Genomic DNA, 18480 nt, shown 5'->3' with positions numbered 1-18480 from the left:
GCATCGCACCTCATCTGACATAATTGTTTATGTTTGTCTTTGAACAGTTTGAAGAAATACTTGTGTGAAAGGCACAGATTTTGGCTCAAGTCACAGTATGGGCACTGCTCTTACATCCCTAGATCAAGTTACATTATCAGAAGTAGGGTTCAGACAACTCCCATAAAAGACACTTAAGAAACCAAGGGAGGTCACTAAGTGCCAGTGGGCAGTCGTATCAGACCTGAAATTTAACAATATCAAAACACGTAGATGGAAAAATTGTTTCAGAGTATAGCTTTATTTACAATATATACAGTACAGTCAGTGTTTCATTGAAACAAGAGTGTAGCATTGGCAATAATGGACTCTCTTTGCTAACAACCAAAATCCCTCCATCCACATTGTCAGCCTTTCACAGTTAACGGTATACAAATATACATACAAGATGACTTTTACATAATGTCAGGGAAAGCCTTTAACAGTGTCTGAAAACATACATGAAGGCGTTCTACCCACATGAACTAAAAGGATATGCTAAAGGCAGCAGTCATGCTTTATAAGCTTTCTGTACTGCATGCTTACACTGGTACAAATATTTAAGGTGAATTATACAAGTAATATTAATGCACAAACATTTTGTTAAAGTTCTGGTGTTTCTCTTCAAAAACATGAACTTCAGTAGTAAGTCGCAGGTCATCCTAATGCGTTTTGTAACATTTGCCCAAAGAGAATTAAAAATTGTCAGATTAATTGGTCCATTGTTTCACATTTTTAGAATGGGCAATGGTTGAGTTTTTTGTAACAGTGAACTCTTCAAATATTATTAATTTTCATTAACCACAATTTACTCAAATCCTTTCCATCAAATCAGATATGGTTTTAAGGTTGAAAAACCTGAGGTTCTGTTTGACAGCAGCGACCAGCGATCCAGAACTTACGAATGTTCAGTCACTCATTACAAACAATTACATTGTGCCAGTTTATTCACCGGTTTGGCATGATCACACCGTTTTAGCACTTGACATTGTGTTACACAAGTTAGGTTGAACAAAGTAAACACCAAGCACTGAAACAGAGTTACTTCTACCAGTAGTCAGCCAAAGTTCTTCAAACCACCATTGTTTTTATTTGCTGACTTAAATGAGGGTCCATTAAATGTTCTCATAAGGACTCCATAGAACCATAATACCTCTTAAATATTGACAATATATGTACACATTATCCAAGATTATGTACATTTTATTTACATAGTCATAAATATGTTAAATTATACTGATTTCCTCCAGGTGTATAAATATTCCATGACAAACAGCAAATTAAAAAAAACACATCATAGCAGGAACTGTCATAGGAAGCACAATGTGTAAGTTTTCTTTCAAGTAACCAGGGTGACAGCAGGATAACATTACAACACTGGGAGGCAGAAAATCAGTCAGGATTGATAGGCAAATACTGAAATATAACATTACTTTTGATGAAATTTCATATTTTCATTTTAGGTCCCTCCTTCTAAGTTCCACTGCTGCCATATTTCGCTACTCTGTTGTCACTTATCAGTGACAATGCTGAGGTCTTCAGCAATTTTTTTGTAGTGGCAACAGATGGCAAAGGGATATGTAAACAGACAGGAAGTGAGTAGTTCAGTGTTTTTTTCAGCTTTAGTTGTTGATAAAAGTACCATATTGTTCATTACAATCACACAATTTCAACTCTCAACAACTGCTGCTTGGTTTCAGACATGTGATATAGAAGGGACAATGTAATGGTGTTTTTCTGCTCATACATTGTCACGAGTGCACTTTGTGAAGCATTCAATACAGCTACTACAAAGTGTGCCTCTGATGTTTATTAGCAGAAAACAAAATGGCACTCCACAAAGAGACTGTTCTCCCACTTACATCGCATGCCCAGCAACTGCTGACAACAAGCAGAATGGTTAGCAAGTACAGTACTTAAAAGGTTTAAGAAGTGGAATAAGTTGCTGGCAGATCTGAATAAATGCCACAACTGTAATGAACACATGGTACAAAATTTATTTGCAAAGTGTAAAACCTATTTCAATCGGTTTGTTAATTCAGATTCTAGATGCTAATTATATCATACTTATTATACACATTGTAGTACTGTAACAAACAGCATTGTTAAACAAGAAAATCCAGCTTCACAAAAATACTCTGAACATGCTAAATTTTTGACAAGGTATGATACCATGCTTAACTCTATATAGTTCAAGCTCTTGCCAATTAAGGGATGTTATAGCACTTCTGTAAGATAAGCTGGCCGTTTCAGAGTAAGAGCTTTCCATTGTGTCATATCTGTCAATGTGTTATTTCCATAAACATTACATTCTGAACTGAAGTAAACACAACTCTCAACTAAAAATTCAGATTACTGTCTTAAAATTGAACTAGTCAAGCCTATGTCCACAAATAGCCTTTTTTTAAAAAAGGTCAAAAATATTATTATATGTTTACGTGCTACTTTTCACCTACCAATATACAGTGAACTATTCAGGCACACCTACGGGAATTTAGATACTGTATCTATAAACAAAAGTCAATTTTTTAAGGGTCGAACATTTTGTTCTGCCAAGCATGTGGCCTTATAAATACATACTGTACACCAATCAGTCCATTCGCTAGGAATGGTATTATTACTGCTTGGGTCCCACATTACTCAATAATGATTATATATATAATCTACTCTTTGGAAAACAATTCCTATCTTCTAGGAAGACAGCAAATGTGAAGTTTGCCTTCCTGAGTTCTTGGAATTTTGATGGGGGAAAATAAATATAGTTGTTGTTCTTCGGGAGAAAGATTCATAGAATGCCTTTTCCTTTCATTTGAGTATGTGGTTTACATCTGTAGCAGCTTAGTGACCATCACTCGTTGGTGCATGGTGGGTCCAGTCGAGAATGATGAGCGTCATGCTTCCAATCATAACAAATATGCCACAAATAAGGAAAATTAATGCCTAAAAAAAAGGAAAAACTATTTAATACAGCATTTTCTGTCATGTGATTTATACAGCTAAAATAAAGGTGCTTTGCATGTGTGTGACATGATTCACAGCAAGATATCTCTGGGCAAGATTTTAACCCAGCCAAAACCCACCGATTTGCACAAAGTTAAAATTGGGCCCACTAATTCTTCTGTGGGTGTAAAATTCAACTTTACACATTTACTTAAGCATGTTGCGCTGCCTAATTTGGAAGTCTTTAGAATGGGTTATTGTTTACAATAAAGAAACATATGAGATGAAATTCAATTTGACAGGGCTGCAAAATGGCTGGTAATGGATTGGCCTCCCAATACCCATCTTACTCCATTTTCCTTTAGATCCGAGGTGGTATTATTTCCCTTAACTTTTTGAGTAATATAACAGCAGCTATAAGTTCCTACAGAAGACGTACCACTTACTGCTAAAATGCAATGGTAAAATAGGGCAGTGGACATTTAAGGTCAGCTATCAAAGAATATGTTTATCTCTAAATATGAACTGAATTATCAGATGTTTGCTATTATCAACACAATTGTGCTTCAAAAGCCAGTTTGGTACATACCCAAATCTTCTGCATTGACTTCATAGGCTCTTTCTTTACAAGTTTGAGGTAAAATGCAGAAGGCAGTATGAAGATTAACATAGCAGCAGCAGAGGAACCTAGAAGAAATGAGGAACAAAGTTAGAGTAGAGGAACCTGCATGAATCTCAGTTCATTTTCGAAGTGCAGGTGAATGGCATTAAAAGGACACATTTTGTTTCATATGTACACTTACCTATGAATCCAAAGATATCCCGAATGGTAGGAACAAAGATCACCAGGCAATTAATGGAACCCAGAATTACAATAGTGATTATAGTGTGACGTATCCAACTAAATTCTTTGCTAGGAAATAGCATCTGCTGAACTGAGGTACGAATCTGTGGGAAAAGGTTATCGTTATTTCAACATTCCTTCATCCTACCCAACATTTATCAAGGCACTAAAAAGTGAAAATAGTAAATCTTATGCATCCAACAAATAACATGCAAGTAAGGTCAAAGCTAGTGTTACACCGCTACTGCAAGGTTACTAGTTTCTCACCCTGACATAAACTGCATAAGGAAATGGGCAATGCAGTGAGATAGACTACAGATGGATTCAGGTCTGTCAATAATGAGAATGAAAGTTACTTCTCTCATCAGATTAATGGTTCCAAGTAAGACTAGTTTGGGAATATCAAACATGTTGGCTTTGACTTCACATTGTTCAAAGTCTGGCAATAAGTTTGGAGCCTCATTCAAGCCATAAGGATAACTGGTTTTAAAAACCAGATTGATGCAGCAAGTGTTTCTGTTCTCTGGTTGGGATTAGGACACATTAGTAGGGCAGAACAATTCAAACTATGAGACAATGCAGATCTATCCTTATCAGAATTGTGGTATGTTTTACCAAAACAAAATACAAGGTTACTGGAACAAACTACTATTCTGAATTTAATATCCCGTGATATTTCTCAATAGCATAGAGTTCTTAAATAAAAAGAGCAGGGAAATCTGATTTACTTTGCTTTGCAAAATGAAGTGGGCCAACACTGTTGGCCAACGACATGCTGACATCAGTTGTACCAGTTATAAGAGTAAGTATACTTGAACTATATCTTTTTCCCAATTTAATTAAATGTAATCTTGTCAAGTTAGCCTTTAATGTACCAGGAAGACATAACCAGAATGGTTTAAATATGTATGTAAAAATCTTTATACTGTGGACTTATATCTGCCATCAAAATAAGGCTGATACTGGCTCTTGATTCAAGTCCGAAGTATAAAGATTCAAGTGAAAGCACTAAACTATACTGAAGAGAAGATTGATTTTCACTGAATGTACTTACTGGAAATAGAACAACTGGAACTGTCAGTGTGACAGCAACGAGCACAGCCAGCTGAACAATAAGGAGGACAATATCAAATCGATATACTTTTGAATAAGTGTGAAGCAATTCTGGCTCAACTTCTCCTGCAAAAAGGAAACAGATCATTAGCTTCCATTTTAAATCTGATTTACTTTGCTTTGAAAAATGCAGTGAAAGAAAATGCCTCAGGGTAAATTCAGAAACATTTCCGGTCATTTATTTTGTTAAATTCTAGTTCATTTAATTAGCAGCAATAATTTTGCAACTGACTCTGAAAACTGGTGTTTAATGTCTTGACTCTAATTTGTCAATTCCTTTCTTCTAATTGCTTATTTGATCATTTATAATGAATAGCCAAGTTATCATAACCATATAATCAAATGTAGTCAAGATGTGAGCTCAGAGAGCTATGCAGTATAATTCATATAACTAAAGCTTGAACTCTCTGTCAATACATTTATTTTTCTTAAATCTAATTTACTGATTCCATGGCTCTTTAATATTATCAGGACCACCACTTTAGATTAAAATCCACAACAACCAGGCTGCCCTGGTCATGCATGCATTTACTGGAGCAAAATCGCACCTCATATTGCTACTAAACAGGCAACAACTCAGAACATTGCATAAAAGGTAACTGAGCAATCCTAAGAGTTTAGCTCAGTAAGTTTTACTTCAGCCAAAATTTGTATATAGATCAAAAAATATTAGTGATCATTTGTTGAAGCTCTTAAAAAATGTCATTATTGAATTTTATATATCATAATAAAGGATTAAAGAGTGGAGAATGTTAAGTAGAACTTACCATTGAAGGTCAGGTAACCAAAAAGAGCAGCCAACAAGTACATAATAAATATAAAGAAAAAAGAAACATTGGAAACCCTCTGCATTTTCTTGCGGGACCGACTGGAAGAGAAAGAAAATGTTGCTTTGATTCATTCATTCATTCACTTCAAAGGTGCATTAACCCCTAACAGAGTATAAATATTAATTTTATCAGGAAGCTGAAATTAATGGATTCACTGAAGTCAATTATAATAACATTAGTAAATGATCATGCACTTCAAGCTACTGCTTCAAAATGTGACACTGAATATCTTATCTAGGAAGCCAACAAGAAGTATTAATATTTTGGCAAATGCTAGTGTTGACTGTGTTAAGAACAGAATGTTTTTACACTCTGGGAACCCAGTGTTAGAATTAGATATTGCAAGGTTTGGTGTAACACATGCCAAATACAGAGGAGTTCTTTCTCATTTGCACCTGTGATGTGCTTCAATGTCAACCCCTGAAGAGACCCCGTTGTGAATTCTCAATTCTCTTTACCAGAAACATACTAAGTGAGTGTCCATTTCTCCAAAGCCATGGGCAGTTTTAATCTGCAAATCCATGCAGCCCCAGAACTGAATCAGAACCATCCTAACTTATTGAATGGAGAACACCTCCATTTAACCCAGAAAGAGAGATCTAATCCTAGACTGAACCAATATAAATATTAATGTATCCTTACTCTTTGAGTTCTTCATAGATGGGAAGAACAGCTGGATGACACACAAATGCAAATGTCAGAATTGGGAAGGCATAGACAGTCTGAAAAATAAAAGAGAATAGATTGGTCAATCATACATCAACAAAAATGGAAAATACTCAACATAATTTTAATAACACGCATTAGAGATGTTTTGCTATACTTATTGACAATAAAATAATTGCACAATGAAATATCCTGATTAGGTGTCACATATACATGGAAATATCATGGGTTATAAATGGTATACTGCAACATCATGATCCTTTCAATAAGTGTGAAAGTACACATCATAGGATTAATTCATACATACCTGTGAATTGAAGATAAAGTATTTTGGCTTGCAAATGTCCTCATCTGTTGCATTAAATGCTAAAGTGGGTTCGGATCCACTTGTAACTGTTTTGTAAGCAGCCGTTGCAGCCATCATTAAGGTTGCATTCAAGGTTGCATTCTCTAGATCTTGTTCCAGATCAGGCAATGGACAAGGGATATGAGCGCTCTTGTGAATTACCTGCAAGTTTTTGTCAAGTGAGATTAAGGGTTAAAAAACTACAAATGAATGACTACAATACAGAATGATAATTAATGGAAAACACATTTACTTGTGGTTAAAAGGTAGTTCCATCTTTAAAAGCTATTTAATTCTCTTGCTCCCCCCACCCCACCCCTAACATCATCAGTCATGGCTCAGTGAGTTCATGCCTTATGTAATGTGACACAGACCAGGAAGGTTCCAGATTCAATGCATGCTCTGAATTGAACTAATGGATCTCAGAAATGCAGCATTGGGCTATCATAACTGATGTCAACATCTCTTAGTGGGGGAGGGGATAATATCAGCTAAAGTTCCTACTCCTGAATGACAACTAGAAATCCCAGCTGACAGTGTGTATGGGTGGATGTCATATGAAAACAGAGCAGGCTCAGCTGTAACAGTTCCCATACTTAGCAGCTCCCTGCTTCTCATGATCCAGGTTCATGCATGAAGGATAGCCATTTATGTAAGACACTGGAGCAGACAACACTTCTCAAGGGCGATTAGGGGTGGGCAATAAATGCTGGCCTAGCCAGCGGTGCCCGCATCCCATGAATGAATAAAAAAAAAGACGTGATCCAATGTTACTCACGGCTTCAGGACAGAACTGAGGTAGGAAATCAAACTGAATACATCAATATCTGAGGCCCATGTAATAGTTCTGAGAATGTGAGACAGATCGAGTGCCTACCTCTCCACCTTTAATACCCTGAACTTTTAGTAACGGATGGGCTTCCCCAGGGCTATATAAAAGAACACCACCTACTGAAATAATAAGGCATTCAGGACATGAGATCCCCGGTTCAATATTTGCCTTTGTTGCATTAGCTCACCCAAGATGAGGAAACCCCAGGGATGCCACATTTAGGCATGGGATGCCATGCAGGGATTCAGCTTTGATCCCCTCCAAAAAGAATTAGCTTGTGATAATGACGGATTTGAGATATAAAAGCCCAATTGGACATGCTATAAGAAGGACTCTTTGCAAGAGTTAGCATTTTAGGACAAATGGGGAGAAATCTGTGTGACATGGGGAAATTATGTACTAAAACCTGCCTTCCACTGCTCTGCAAGCAAAAGAAACGCTTTGCAACTTGGCAATCATTTTAAAAAAATTAAAGTGAATAAGACCCTCTGCAAGACTGACTGGCATTCAATATTTTACTCAGCTTGCATTATGTTATCTAACAATATAAAACCAATCTCATACTTACAACTATTAGGAAGAAAAGCATGCAAAGAAGAGACAGCCCACTGGTATAGCCCAGGTAACCTGTAAAATAAGGCAAAAGATTGTTATGATTGGGAGTCAGCAATAACTTTCAACTGTTCTCTAATTAATGATTTAATACTTATGCACAATAAGCGTAGCAAAATTGGAAATACATTTTTTATAAAGATGTTTACAATTCTGCCACACACAAAAAAAGAAATTTTCCTTTTTTTTTTAGTAAAGTTGCTATTCAAATATTTCCCCAGCATTGAACAGCTAAAACATACCAGAAGAAACTGGTTGATTATTAACGTCACTCTTTGACTTTAAATGTACAATTATATTGTACTGAGCTGTGCAACATTTAGTACGCACAGTGACTGTCTTTTGTCAAGTTCAAAACTGAATGCGAGGGCAGGATCGGGCTAAGGGTAGATGCACGTGATTTGAGTTCTGTCATTTGCTTTGCCGATGATTAAAACTCAGTAACAATCTTAATAATTATTATTTACTAATTTGTGCACATATCACAGAATTAAGTGAAAAAATATGAATTACGATATCCCAATCTCAGGTGTCATAATTACGATTTTGGAAATTTCTAGACAAACTATGTAAAAACCAGACAACCCCCTTTGAAAGTAATGACTATCATAAATCAAGGCTTTTGTGCTCTTATTGGCGACAAAATTCCAGTGCAAACTGCTCACCTAAGTTCTTCAGAAGAGACAGAGGAAGAATTATGATGAAAGACACCATAAGGACCAAGTAATCACCATTCAGATACCAATGCCTGAAAAAGAAAACAAACAAATTGCTATGAGTATTATTTTGAATAGAAAGACTGAATTTTCTGAACATAGTTATTTTAATATTCTGCATCCTTCTTAAAAAGCATATGGTGCCACCTTGCATGGTTTCAATGAATTCAGAATTTTAACAATATGGTTTAAAGCTTTGACAGCTGAGTTGCTTTTGCAATTTAAATTCAATGTTATTGCTATGCAACTGTGATTAGTTTTCTCTATCCTTTCAACCAAAGGAAAGCATTGCAAGATACTGAAATTGGAACTGGTTAGAACCAGATTGTAGGCTTACTCCAAAACAAAAACACGAAAATGGGACTAGATAATACCAGTCCAAAACATTAATTAGCCACATGACACCTGAGGCCAAGTGGAATAAAAAGGGAAAACAGGTTGTAACCAATCCTGGTGCAGCTGAAAGAATCTGCCACATTTTTTAAATAGAAAGATAGATAACTGAAGTTTACAGTTCTTATTTGCCTCAATAGTGGTACATTAATATCAAAAATTTAACCATTCGTACAAAAGTAGGTGGAAAGATTTACGGCATTTGTGTAAAAAGAAATCCAGAAATTATTTTTATTCTTGACATAGGGTGATTTCTAATCTTTGCCAGGCAGCTAGGTGACTTTGTAGAGTCTAAGCCTTCCTGGTCCACGACATTAACTGTTCTACAGATTAGAGTTTCCAACTTGTTATTTTGCTGCCAAGCATTTTTTAATTGACAAGGTGTCTTATCATTATTAATGGTGCCCTCTTTCATGGAGAAGGGGATTGTAATTACTGGTGGTATTGCCACCCTGTTGTTCCTAATGCCATCCTTATGGCTTGAAGCAAACAGAACATTGACTGATATTTTGATCTTTAGTATGTGCTCGGGTAAACATGGATTATGCACCAGTTTATTTAGCCTCTAACATCATACGTATTCATGTGAACTTGCTTTCGCAGGCTTTACGTCAATTGATTTGTCATTGTGGCATGGTACATCAAATGACTCAAAAGCGAATTAAGTATTTATTTGCAGAAGTGATTTAATTAAAAGTGGATATGGGCAGAACTGTGCCATCATGAAATTATTTTCTATTACATTGTGAACAAAATAGAAAAGTAATCCATCCTTTTATTAAAACTTTGCTATGCCACTCTTTACCGTTAGAAGGCGCCCATATTTTAGAAAAGCATTTATGATACTTAGCCTAAAGCTAAACATAAGCCAAAATTCTAATGTTACATTATCTCTTCTAAAGTACCTAGATGACACCAAATAACAGTAAGTATTGGAAATTACCGGAAGGATGCATGTACACTTTTAAACATGATTTCCCAATCACTGTTGTGCTTCTCTATTACGTTGTTCCAAATTTCATAAATCATTTGCGAGTTTCCAATTACTGTGTATTTGAAATATGATTTACATCATATATTTGCATTGCAGAATAACTTTCAGTTTAGCAATACAGTGGGCTGAGTTCTTCAGTTAGTGGTGAACCACCTGTCCATTACATGTGCACTTGCCCATAGACTTTCTGTGTGGTTTTACATCGGAACTTGCAGTGATTAGAAAGCCATTTGGCACAGCACCCTCTACATGTGACCTGAGATCTGTATGAACAGGGCAAGCAACTGTTTATCTCCTTAACCGGATTGAAAAATTGTTACGGAGGACTGCATGGTTTGAAACAGGTGGTGCAAGTTGGAACATTTACTTAAGTGCCAAAACGTGGAATGAAAGTGAAGGAAAGAGGGGAAAAAGCATGAGATTTAGAGAGAGGGAGATTGAAGAGACAGAAAGAAAAAAGTGAAACAAAACAGAAAGAAAAAAGTGAAACAAAAATGTAATTAATATTGCAAGATACTGTTACAGCAAAGCTTCTGGAGGACCAGGGCAGCTTGGAACCAACTTCCTGATTTTGATGTTTAATTGCACATGTACAGATATTGGAAGTTGCTGTCTCAATTGCATTTCGATAATGGTGCTGTTAGCCTCATCCTTATTTTTAACTGCAAAATCCAGGCTATCAATGTGACCAGTGGTCTGAATTCAAACTGCTAACTTTCTGGGATGGAATTCACAGCACCAATGGCAATCTTGAAACAACTTCACTTGGGCTCCACAGCTGAAATGCAAACTTGCCTGTTTTTTTCCATAGCTGCCTAACCTACTGAGCATTTCCATTATCCTCTGTTTTAAATTTCCAGCACCCGTAGCTTTTTGTTTTTTTTTTTGCTTCTCACCTGGGCATGATTGTGCTAGTAGAGCTAATAGTCACAATTGTGACTTTAAAGTAACTGCACGTACTTGGCCTTGGTCAAATGCCATGACTGTGGCTTGCTGACCTCAGATTTCACTGGGGAAGGAGAGTTATATGTGCCAGTAGCATGTAAGCCCTGTTGCTCCTTCCTTACTTTTTACAGCATGGTCAAAATAAATTGGTGGTCCTTGGCATCCTACATGCAATCCATCATAGGAACATGCCATGCCCACTTACTATTGCACTTAAATTGTGTTTTGGCTAATGCAGTTTTGATTAGAAACTAAAAATGTTTATTGTATATTCATTGAGTGTTTAATTGTATTCATGTGGTTAAAATTAACTGGGGATTCCACTGTACTCATATATAAACTTGTGAAGTCTACAAAGAATACGCTCCAGTTCTATCCTAGACCAGCTGGCTATCTCAGTTGTAACACAGAAGGGTGGCACCATACTATTGGTGTGGAAGGATATCCAGCAATGGCTGGGTATCCTTCCACACCCATTAAAATTTGTCTTTCACAAAGCATGGGATACTAAATCAGTAAGTAGCATTATTAGAATGATGATAGCTAAAACCTGTGGTATTAAAATACTCACATTTTGGGTCAAATGAAGCATTCTACTTACCCAAACAATTGATACAAAGCAACTTTCTGAGCTAGATTCTGAAGTAACCAGAATACTGTCACCTTAAATCCAAGCCTACATGCTTTCTGTCATTATGTGCTTTAAGAAGTTTAACTGTCGTGGTAATTATTGGCAGGCAAGGGAGTTACTGAAAAGATTAATATGTCTGGAAAAGCACTAAACTATATAGAAGAAGTATTTGCCAAGTTATGCCTAATATTATTAAGCAACTGATTCAACGTACCCAGTATTTTCCTCAAGTCCCAGGAAAGCTTGAATGACTAATGGTAGCTCGTATTTCACTATGTAGAGGTAGCTTGATGTAGCTGCAGTCAGAAAATGAAAAGGGGGAGAAAACAAAAAAAATTATAGACTCTCTATGCTATGATATTTAACCTAAAAGTGTTCATGTTGGAATAAGTAAGACATTTGTGTGGAAGTTGTCCTTTTAAATGAACAAAATGTTATTTTTGGGAGGCAAGTAGAATTTTACCTCCAAAGTTCTGCATTGTAATTGAAATAGATGCTGCCAATTTCCCAGGCAGCCCAAATGCTTTGAGTCCCAGTTGTTCATAGACCAGCGAACCTAGAACAAAAAAAAAAGTGTAATAAAGCAGGGCAAAGGGAAATGTTTGTTAAAAATTGATAGATTAGATGAGTTATTTAAGCAAAGAGCTTATCCATTACCTCCTTCTTTTGCAGTCTTCAACAAAAGATGTATAGAATATAATGAAAATATTGCTACAGCACTCAAAAGGATCCTGGAAAAAAAAGAAAGCCATATTATAATGAAAATATTAATAAAATTATTATTAAGACACTTAGAAACAAAAGCTTGGCAATTAACAGTTAACTTTTCTTTGCTACATTTTCCATGGCAATGCCTCTACCAAACTGAGTCCACTTGCCAACTAAACAGCACTCTCTTCTCATGCAGTATAAATTGTTGTTTTCTTACTGTTCTTTTGTCTTGTGAGCTTTGATAGCATGAGTCTTTTTTCAGCAATACCCAAAATTATTTTAATATGATGCCTTACAATGAATCATAAACAGCGGGCTGGAAACTCCCTTAAATAGTATTTGGAATTTAATTTACATTAAAATCAAACTAACTTCCTGTAGATTAACAATTATGTCTTTAATTGTAATTAAATAAAGTGATTGTAATCAATTTTTCGTTATTTAGCTTGAAAGGAAAATGTATCAGCTGGTTTGAAAACTGTTTGGCGATGAAGAATAGAATATCTTATAAAGCAGGATTCACTGCAATCTTTACCATATATCTGACATCAGAATGATATCTTTATTTGGCTTCATAGGTTTCAGTATATGGCTGCCTTATTCAGAGTTTCACATACCAAGGGACTATCCTTCACAATCTCTTCCTTGTTTCTGACATTTTAAATATGGACTGCTTTCACCCATGGAAGATCAATTTCTCAGAGAAGCAGCTAATGTAAATCAACTGATACTTTCCTTGAACTATAAATAACTCCTTTTGGAATAAAGTGTAATCCATTGTCTTTGTGGCCAACATCACATGTGTCTTTTCTTCCCTGATGACATGAAAGCTATGTGCTACATACCAAGATTAAACTCACTCCTTTGTTCAAACCTCTGCAAGATTTCAGCAAATCTTATGATCATAACAACAACAATTAATGATATTATTAAACCAGCACAAAGATGCACAAAAAACTTGCCACCTCCCTTACTGTTTCCTGACTCCATTTTTAAAGCTACATTAACCATTTTCTGTTGCTTTGTCTGTGTTGCATTTCAAAACAAGCATATCAATAGAACTGTACTGGGCTGCAGACATCCTTAAAGGCAATTGATTTTAAAATGAAAAATCCAGATTTAAACAGCATGAAAATTACTATGTACATGGAAATAAACCCAGGAAGTTACTTTCTTGCTATTGTCCTCCTTACATTTCAGGAACAGCACCTTCAATTGCCCTGAGTTCATTGAACAAGCAATCAAGCCTGAACTGTTCCTTTTGTCCACTCTTCCCATGTAAATGTCAATCAACTGTATCTTTGCACACTACCGTAGCAGTAACACCAACCATATCTGACTTTTAAAATGTTGGTTTGAACACAGATGTGCTTCATAGTTAAGAAAATTCTGGTATTTTCACTGATGAATCACAATGTCATTTAACTAAAGATTTTGCTGTTATATGGACATGACTAATCTCACTGGGATAAAGGTCTGATCGTCATTCATTGAGATGGTCACAAGATCATTTGTCTTAAACTGGAAGTTTAGCAGCTCTATCACTTTTTTGATTCAAAGGAACACACCCTTATTAAGATTAGTCACTCCAGGCCAAATATTTTAAATGCTCCTTGGTTATAAATTTAATATATGAATGGCACTCTGAACAGTCTCTCTTATTAATACGACTTAACACATTTCATTTCTGTCCATCCTTTAGAAAGACATCAAATAAGTCATTGCTTTGCTACACTACAACCTACATATTTTCCCATGTTACATTTTGGCTAACTGCAATCACATGACAAATCCATTTTTACAACATAATCCACTGTATGACCATTAAGACAATTACACCACATGTCACAAGTCTGACCTTCTTAAACAGGCTTAAAAGTATAATTCCATTAATTAATTAATTCAATTGAATCCAACTGGTTACTGTTGAATGCTTTGTTTGTAAACACCCCGTGCCCACCCCCCGCCCCCCAAGAAAACATTGTCAGCGTCTCGCAGCCTGTCTTGCACAATTATTCAGGTTATGTGTAATGAGTAGCTGATAAGAACAGAAGGAAACCATCTCAAGTTCTATTTATAAATGATTAATCTTGAACTAATTGAACCAGCAACCAAGTAGGAACTGTTTCATGCTCCTTTTGTGCACTCATCCCAACATATACATCCCAACATATCCATTATTTAATGTTATCTTGGTCAATTTACGACTATCAAGATGACATTTCAGGATGATTTAAAATATTAAAGCTAACATAAACATAGAATGTCCAGAGACAAAGACAAGAAGAAAATCATGCCCTAACTTTCCCACTTAATGGAAATCTGCAGTTTTTATATTTAACTACAATTATATATTGAATTGTTGGCTCACTAGTAACAGTGTAGAACCAATATCAGCTGCTTTTTTCTATTTATGTCAAGCTGCCAACACTTAATTCTACCCCATAATTTATGAGACCTCACATTCTTACACGCAACACTGGATTGCTCCTGCTAGTGTATATATCTGTAATAATATTTAAAATGTCAATGCAAATGCCAAAGGTAGTTGAATATTGAAATCTCATGATTTTAAAGTACTGTAGTATTCTCCTCCCTCAGGCATGTGATTAAACAGGAGGTAAGGCATACAGTAAAGGACCGCATTAGGTTCTGCTGCAGTCAGTGCTGCACTGCAGTGTCAGCAGGTTAAGAACTGCATCTTACAAAGCACGTGCTTTTTGTTTTGTCGTATTTCAAACACTTACACAAAAAGTGCGATTCCAGTGTTAGCCATGGCATATGCCAGTCCAAGAATTCCACTGCCCATGATCGCATTGCTGAGGTTAAATGCAGAAATTCCGAATGAGGTATTTCCAGCTCTCTGGAGAAAGAAAATAATAAACAGGTTAAGAGAATCACAGATGCTCTGCAGCAGCAGGTTTTCAGGTACATTAGATTCGCGGCACTTGATTTCGAAATGAGGATGATAAACAGAACACAGAACACTTACATATTCTTCTTCAAATTTCTTTTTCCCATAGTATAAATTTGGCAGAAAATTCTGGCTTTCTGCATCAATATCAACATACTGACTGTAAGGAAAAAAAATAAAATAAAATTGTGGCTTTATACAAAACTGATTTGCTGGTAATCTTATACTAAATGTAAATCATTAATTTTAATGCATCAAATCACGAGTTGAGAGATTTGAATTATTTATTACACCATGTGATGGGCTTTCCATTTCAATGCAGTAAAGGTGGTACAAAATAGTTGGTTTTGCAAATAATGTTCCATTAAATATAGTCAACCAACAGTTTTTTTGAAATATAATTCAACCTGACATTTCTCATTATGAGAGATTAGCAGCCATTCCTTACCTACTGATGGGAACCTTTTTAGTGGTAGCATTTTCTGTGTAGTTGTATTCATTGCTGTTCGTGCTACTGCTGTCGTCATCAGGACTGATGTTAAATTTGTTCATCTCCGTTATAGTCATGGTATCGCCAGTCGATTTCTGAAACACTTTTAATTTTGTATTGGGTTCTTCTCCTCTTGTTGTTGCTGGAAATATAGGTGCAACCCTGACCCTTTTCCCAAAGATATGCCTTTTTTTGCCTGTGCTTTGTCCGTGTGGTCCCTAAGGAAATAGTGAATCATCAATAACCAAGTAACCGGCAGAATATCCTCCTCAATTGTCTCTTCACACGTGACCCGCAATGGGCAGAGGCTTCGGCGAAGCAACCTCGAATGGAAAAATACTGAGCAAGTGGCAATGTGCTGGTGTGCCAAGCAGTAAACACAACAGCAGCTATATATATATATATATATAAAACCCTGGATACATTCAAACCGAGAATTAGCTTGCGCACGACATTACTGTATTCAGGTAGACTTGATTAACAAATATGATGCAACAATCTCTCAAATTTGTCCTCCTGACAGTTAGTTCCTTATTTGCAGCTAATGACCTTTATTTCATCTCTTTGGCAGTGTCACCCCCGTTGTGGGATTAGACACATCTAACGTGGGAGAAAGCCACACGATCAAAACAATATCGTATCTGCTCTGCCCTGATGACCGGTCTGCTAATCCCACCTGGAGGGGTGGGTGGCGTTTGAATGAGTCATGAGGCTACAACATTGAGACGAATACAATTCCTTTCCGCACGGCTGATTAAAGCGCCAATTCACTTAGGGAAACAAAGTCGAAACATATAGGGCCGAAATAAAATCAGATTCATCCATTGTATGTATAAAATGAAAATATCCTCTGAAACATACAAAAAAAAAGAATCTGATCATTGATGTGTTTTTTTTTGTCAGGAACGAGCAGGCGGATGTTGTTACATCATCTTCCCCTTATTGAGTATCCGCATTCTATATACTCACATCATGGCAAATATACATAATGCAATAAACATGCCAGCAATAAAATCCAGGCTATGTTAGGCGTGTGCATTAAAGGTAACATTGTTTAGTAATTTATCAAATCATTCTAGGATAATACATTTAGTCAATTCGTTACATAGACAATAGCTCGAACACATCTCACCTCCCAGACGATGACCTTCTCGATCTGGCTCTTTGCTCCTTTTAGTTCGATATATGAATAAGTAGATCGCTACTTTGGAGCCAAAATATCAGAGTAAAGCAGGAAGCAGCATTTAATAGAGTTCGATTTATTTCAAGCGGCGAAGGTTTGCTTTCTAACGGTCAATTTTCAGGCTTGCTTGATTTGAATGTTGGTTCAGTCGAAATATATATATGTATATATATTTATTTATAAGGACTGTACTTTCATAGGTTGAAGTTATATCCGAATAATCCACAGAACAAATATTGAAACTATGTTACTCCGGCGTGTATCTCGTCTAGAATGAAAGGAAGATCTTTCCGACTAATATAAGAAGCAGCTGGGAATTGCATCAGACGAGTGGTGTGGGAGGAGCTTTTTGTTGCATCTCTTTGCCATTCGCTGGTGAAAGTAACCTCGCCCCCAATTGTAAATGAAACATATAGAATTATCGTGTTTGTAAACAGAACCTTACAATGATCAGCATAAAACGTTTACACGAATCCACATAATATTTTAGTGATTGCACAGGCGGTGTTTTGGAGATTTAAATGAACAGAAATCTTTCTTACGATACCTTTTCTGTATTTCCTGTCGCTATACAACTCCCCGTCTACGTAATTTATCCAAATTGACATCAGAATCAAATCTCCTCCTTCAACCCCAACCCTAAAGAAACGCTAACATAAGCCAAGTCGAGAAGCTTGTAGAAACCCCACTGGTTTAATTTAAACGTAGGTAAATCACTTGCTTCGAGGGGGAATCGCCCGTTCACATTAATGTAGACAGGTTCTTTGTGTTACAGCAATATCCTAAAAAACGCCATTATTTAAACAAAACCACATTAAACATTCACAAGATGAATAGAACCTTTTCTATGGAAGAGGCGGCAAAATAAAATTAGCAAACGCTACAAAGTAACGCTGCATAATTAAAATTGGCAACAAATGTAACCCGATGCAAGGGTCACACATCAACTAGCACCGACTGTACAAAGAGATACCGATGATGTTTCAGATCTAGCACAGTGATCCCCAAAAGAGAAATAGTGCAATCGCAAACCCTTTCAATACGAGACATAATAGGTTTGGGCATAGCTTGTTGTTGTTTGCATTGTGAATTAAGATGTTTCTTTGTTGGTGAACACGTGGCTGGAAAAAAATACATCTGTTCTTTATTATTTCTATAATCCCAGGTACTCGTCTGGTCAGAGCAGAAAACTCTCCATTACTCATGACCACTCGGCTCAAGAATTCACGCGTCATCGTGACTGTAGCCGCTCCTTAGTTTAACTCCACCCCCCACCCCACCCTCCAGCCTTCCCCCGTGAGG

General features: G+C 36.4%; 1 protein-coding gene across 1 annotated transcript; it reads right to left on the bottom strand.

The window, feature by feature from the left end:
• Positions 1–261: 261 nt before the first annotated feature.
• Positions 262–17474, bottom strand: slc38a2 (solute carrier family 38 member 2). Its single transcript, XM_078567848.1, has 16 exons — positions 17128–17474; positions 15954–16213; positions 15584–15665; positions 15339–15454; positions 12538–12611; positions 12344–12436; positions 12095–12176; positions 8867–8949; positions 8158–8216; positions 6719–6919; positions 6388–6467; positions 5683–5783; positions 4857–4981; positions 3762–3906; positions 3548–3645; positions 262–2958 (listed from the first exon to the last, which is right to left on the bottom strand). The coding sequence occupies exons 2-16, from the start codon at positions 16070–16072 to the stop codon at positions 2857–2859; spliced, it is 1560 nt and encodes a 519-aa protein (XP_078423974.1). The 5' UTR covers positions 16073–16213; positions 17128–17474; the 3' UTR covers positions 262–2856.
• Positions 17475–18480: the final 1006 nt, after the last annotated feature.

The sequence above is a fragment of the Cetorhinus maximus genome, chromosome 22, assembly GCF_964194155.1.
Source record: "Cetorhinus maximus chromosome 22, sCetMax3.hap1.1, whole genome shotgun sequence".
Classification (NCBI taxonomy): Eukaryota; Metazoa; Chordata; class Chondrichthyes; order Lamniformes; family Cetorhinidae; genus Cetorhinus; species Cetorhinus maximus.
This window is presented reverse-complemented; position numbering and strand designations above follow the sequence as displayed.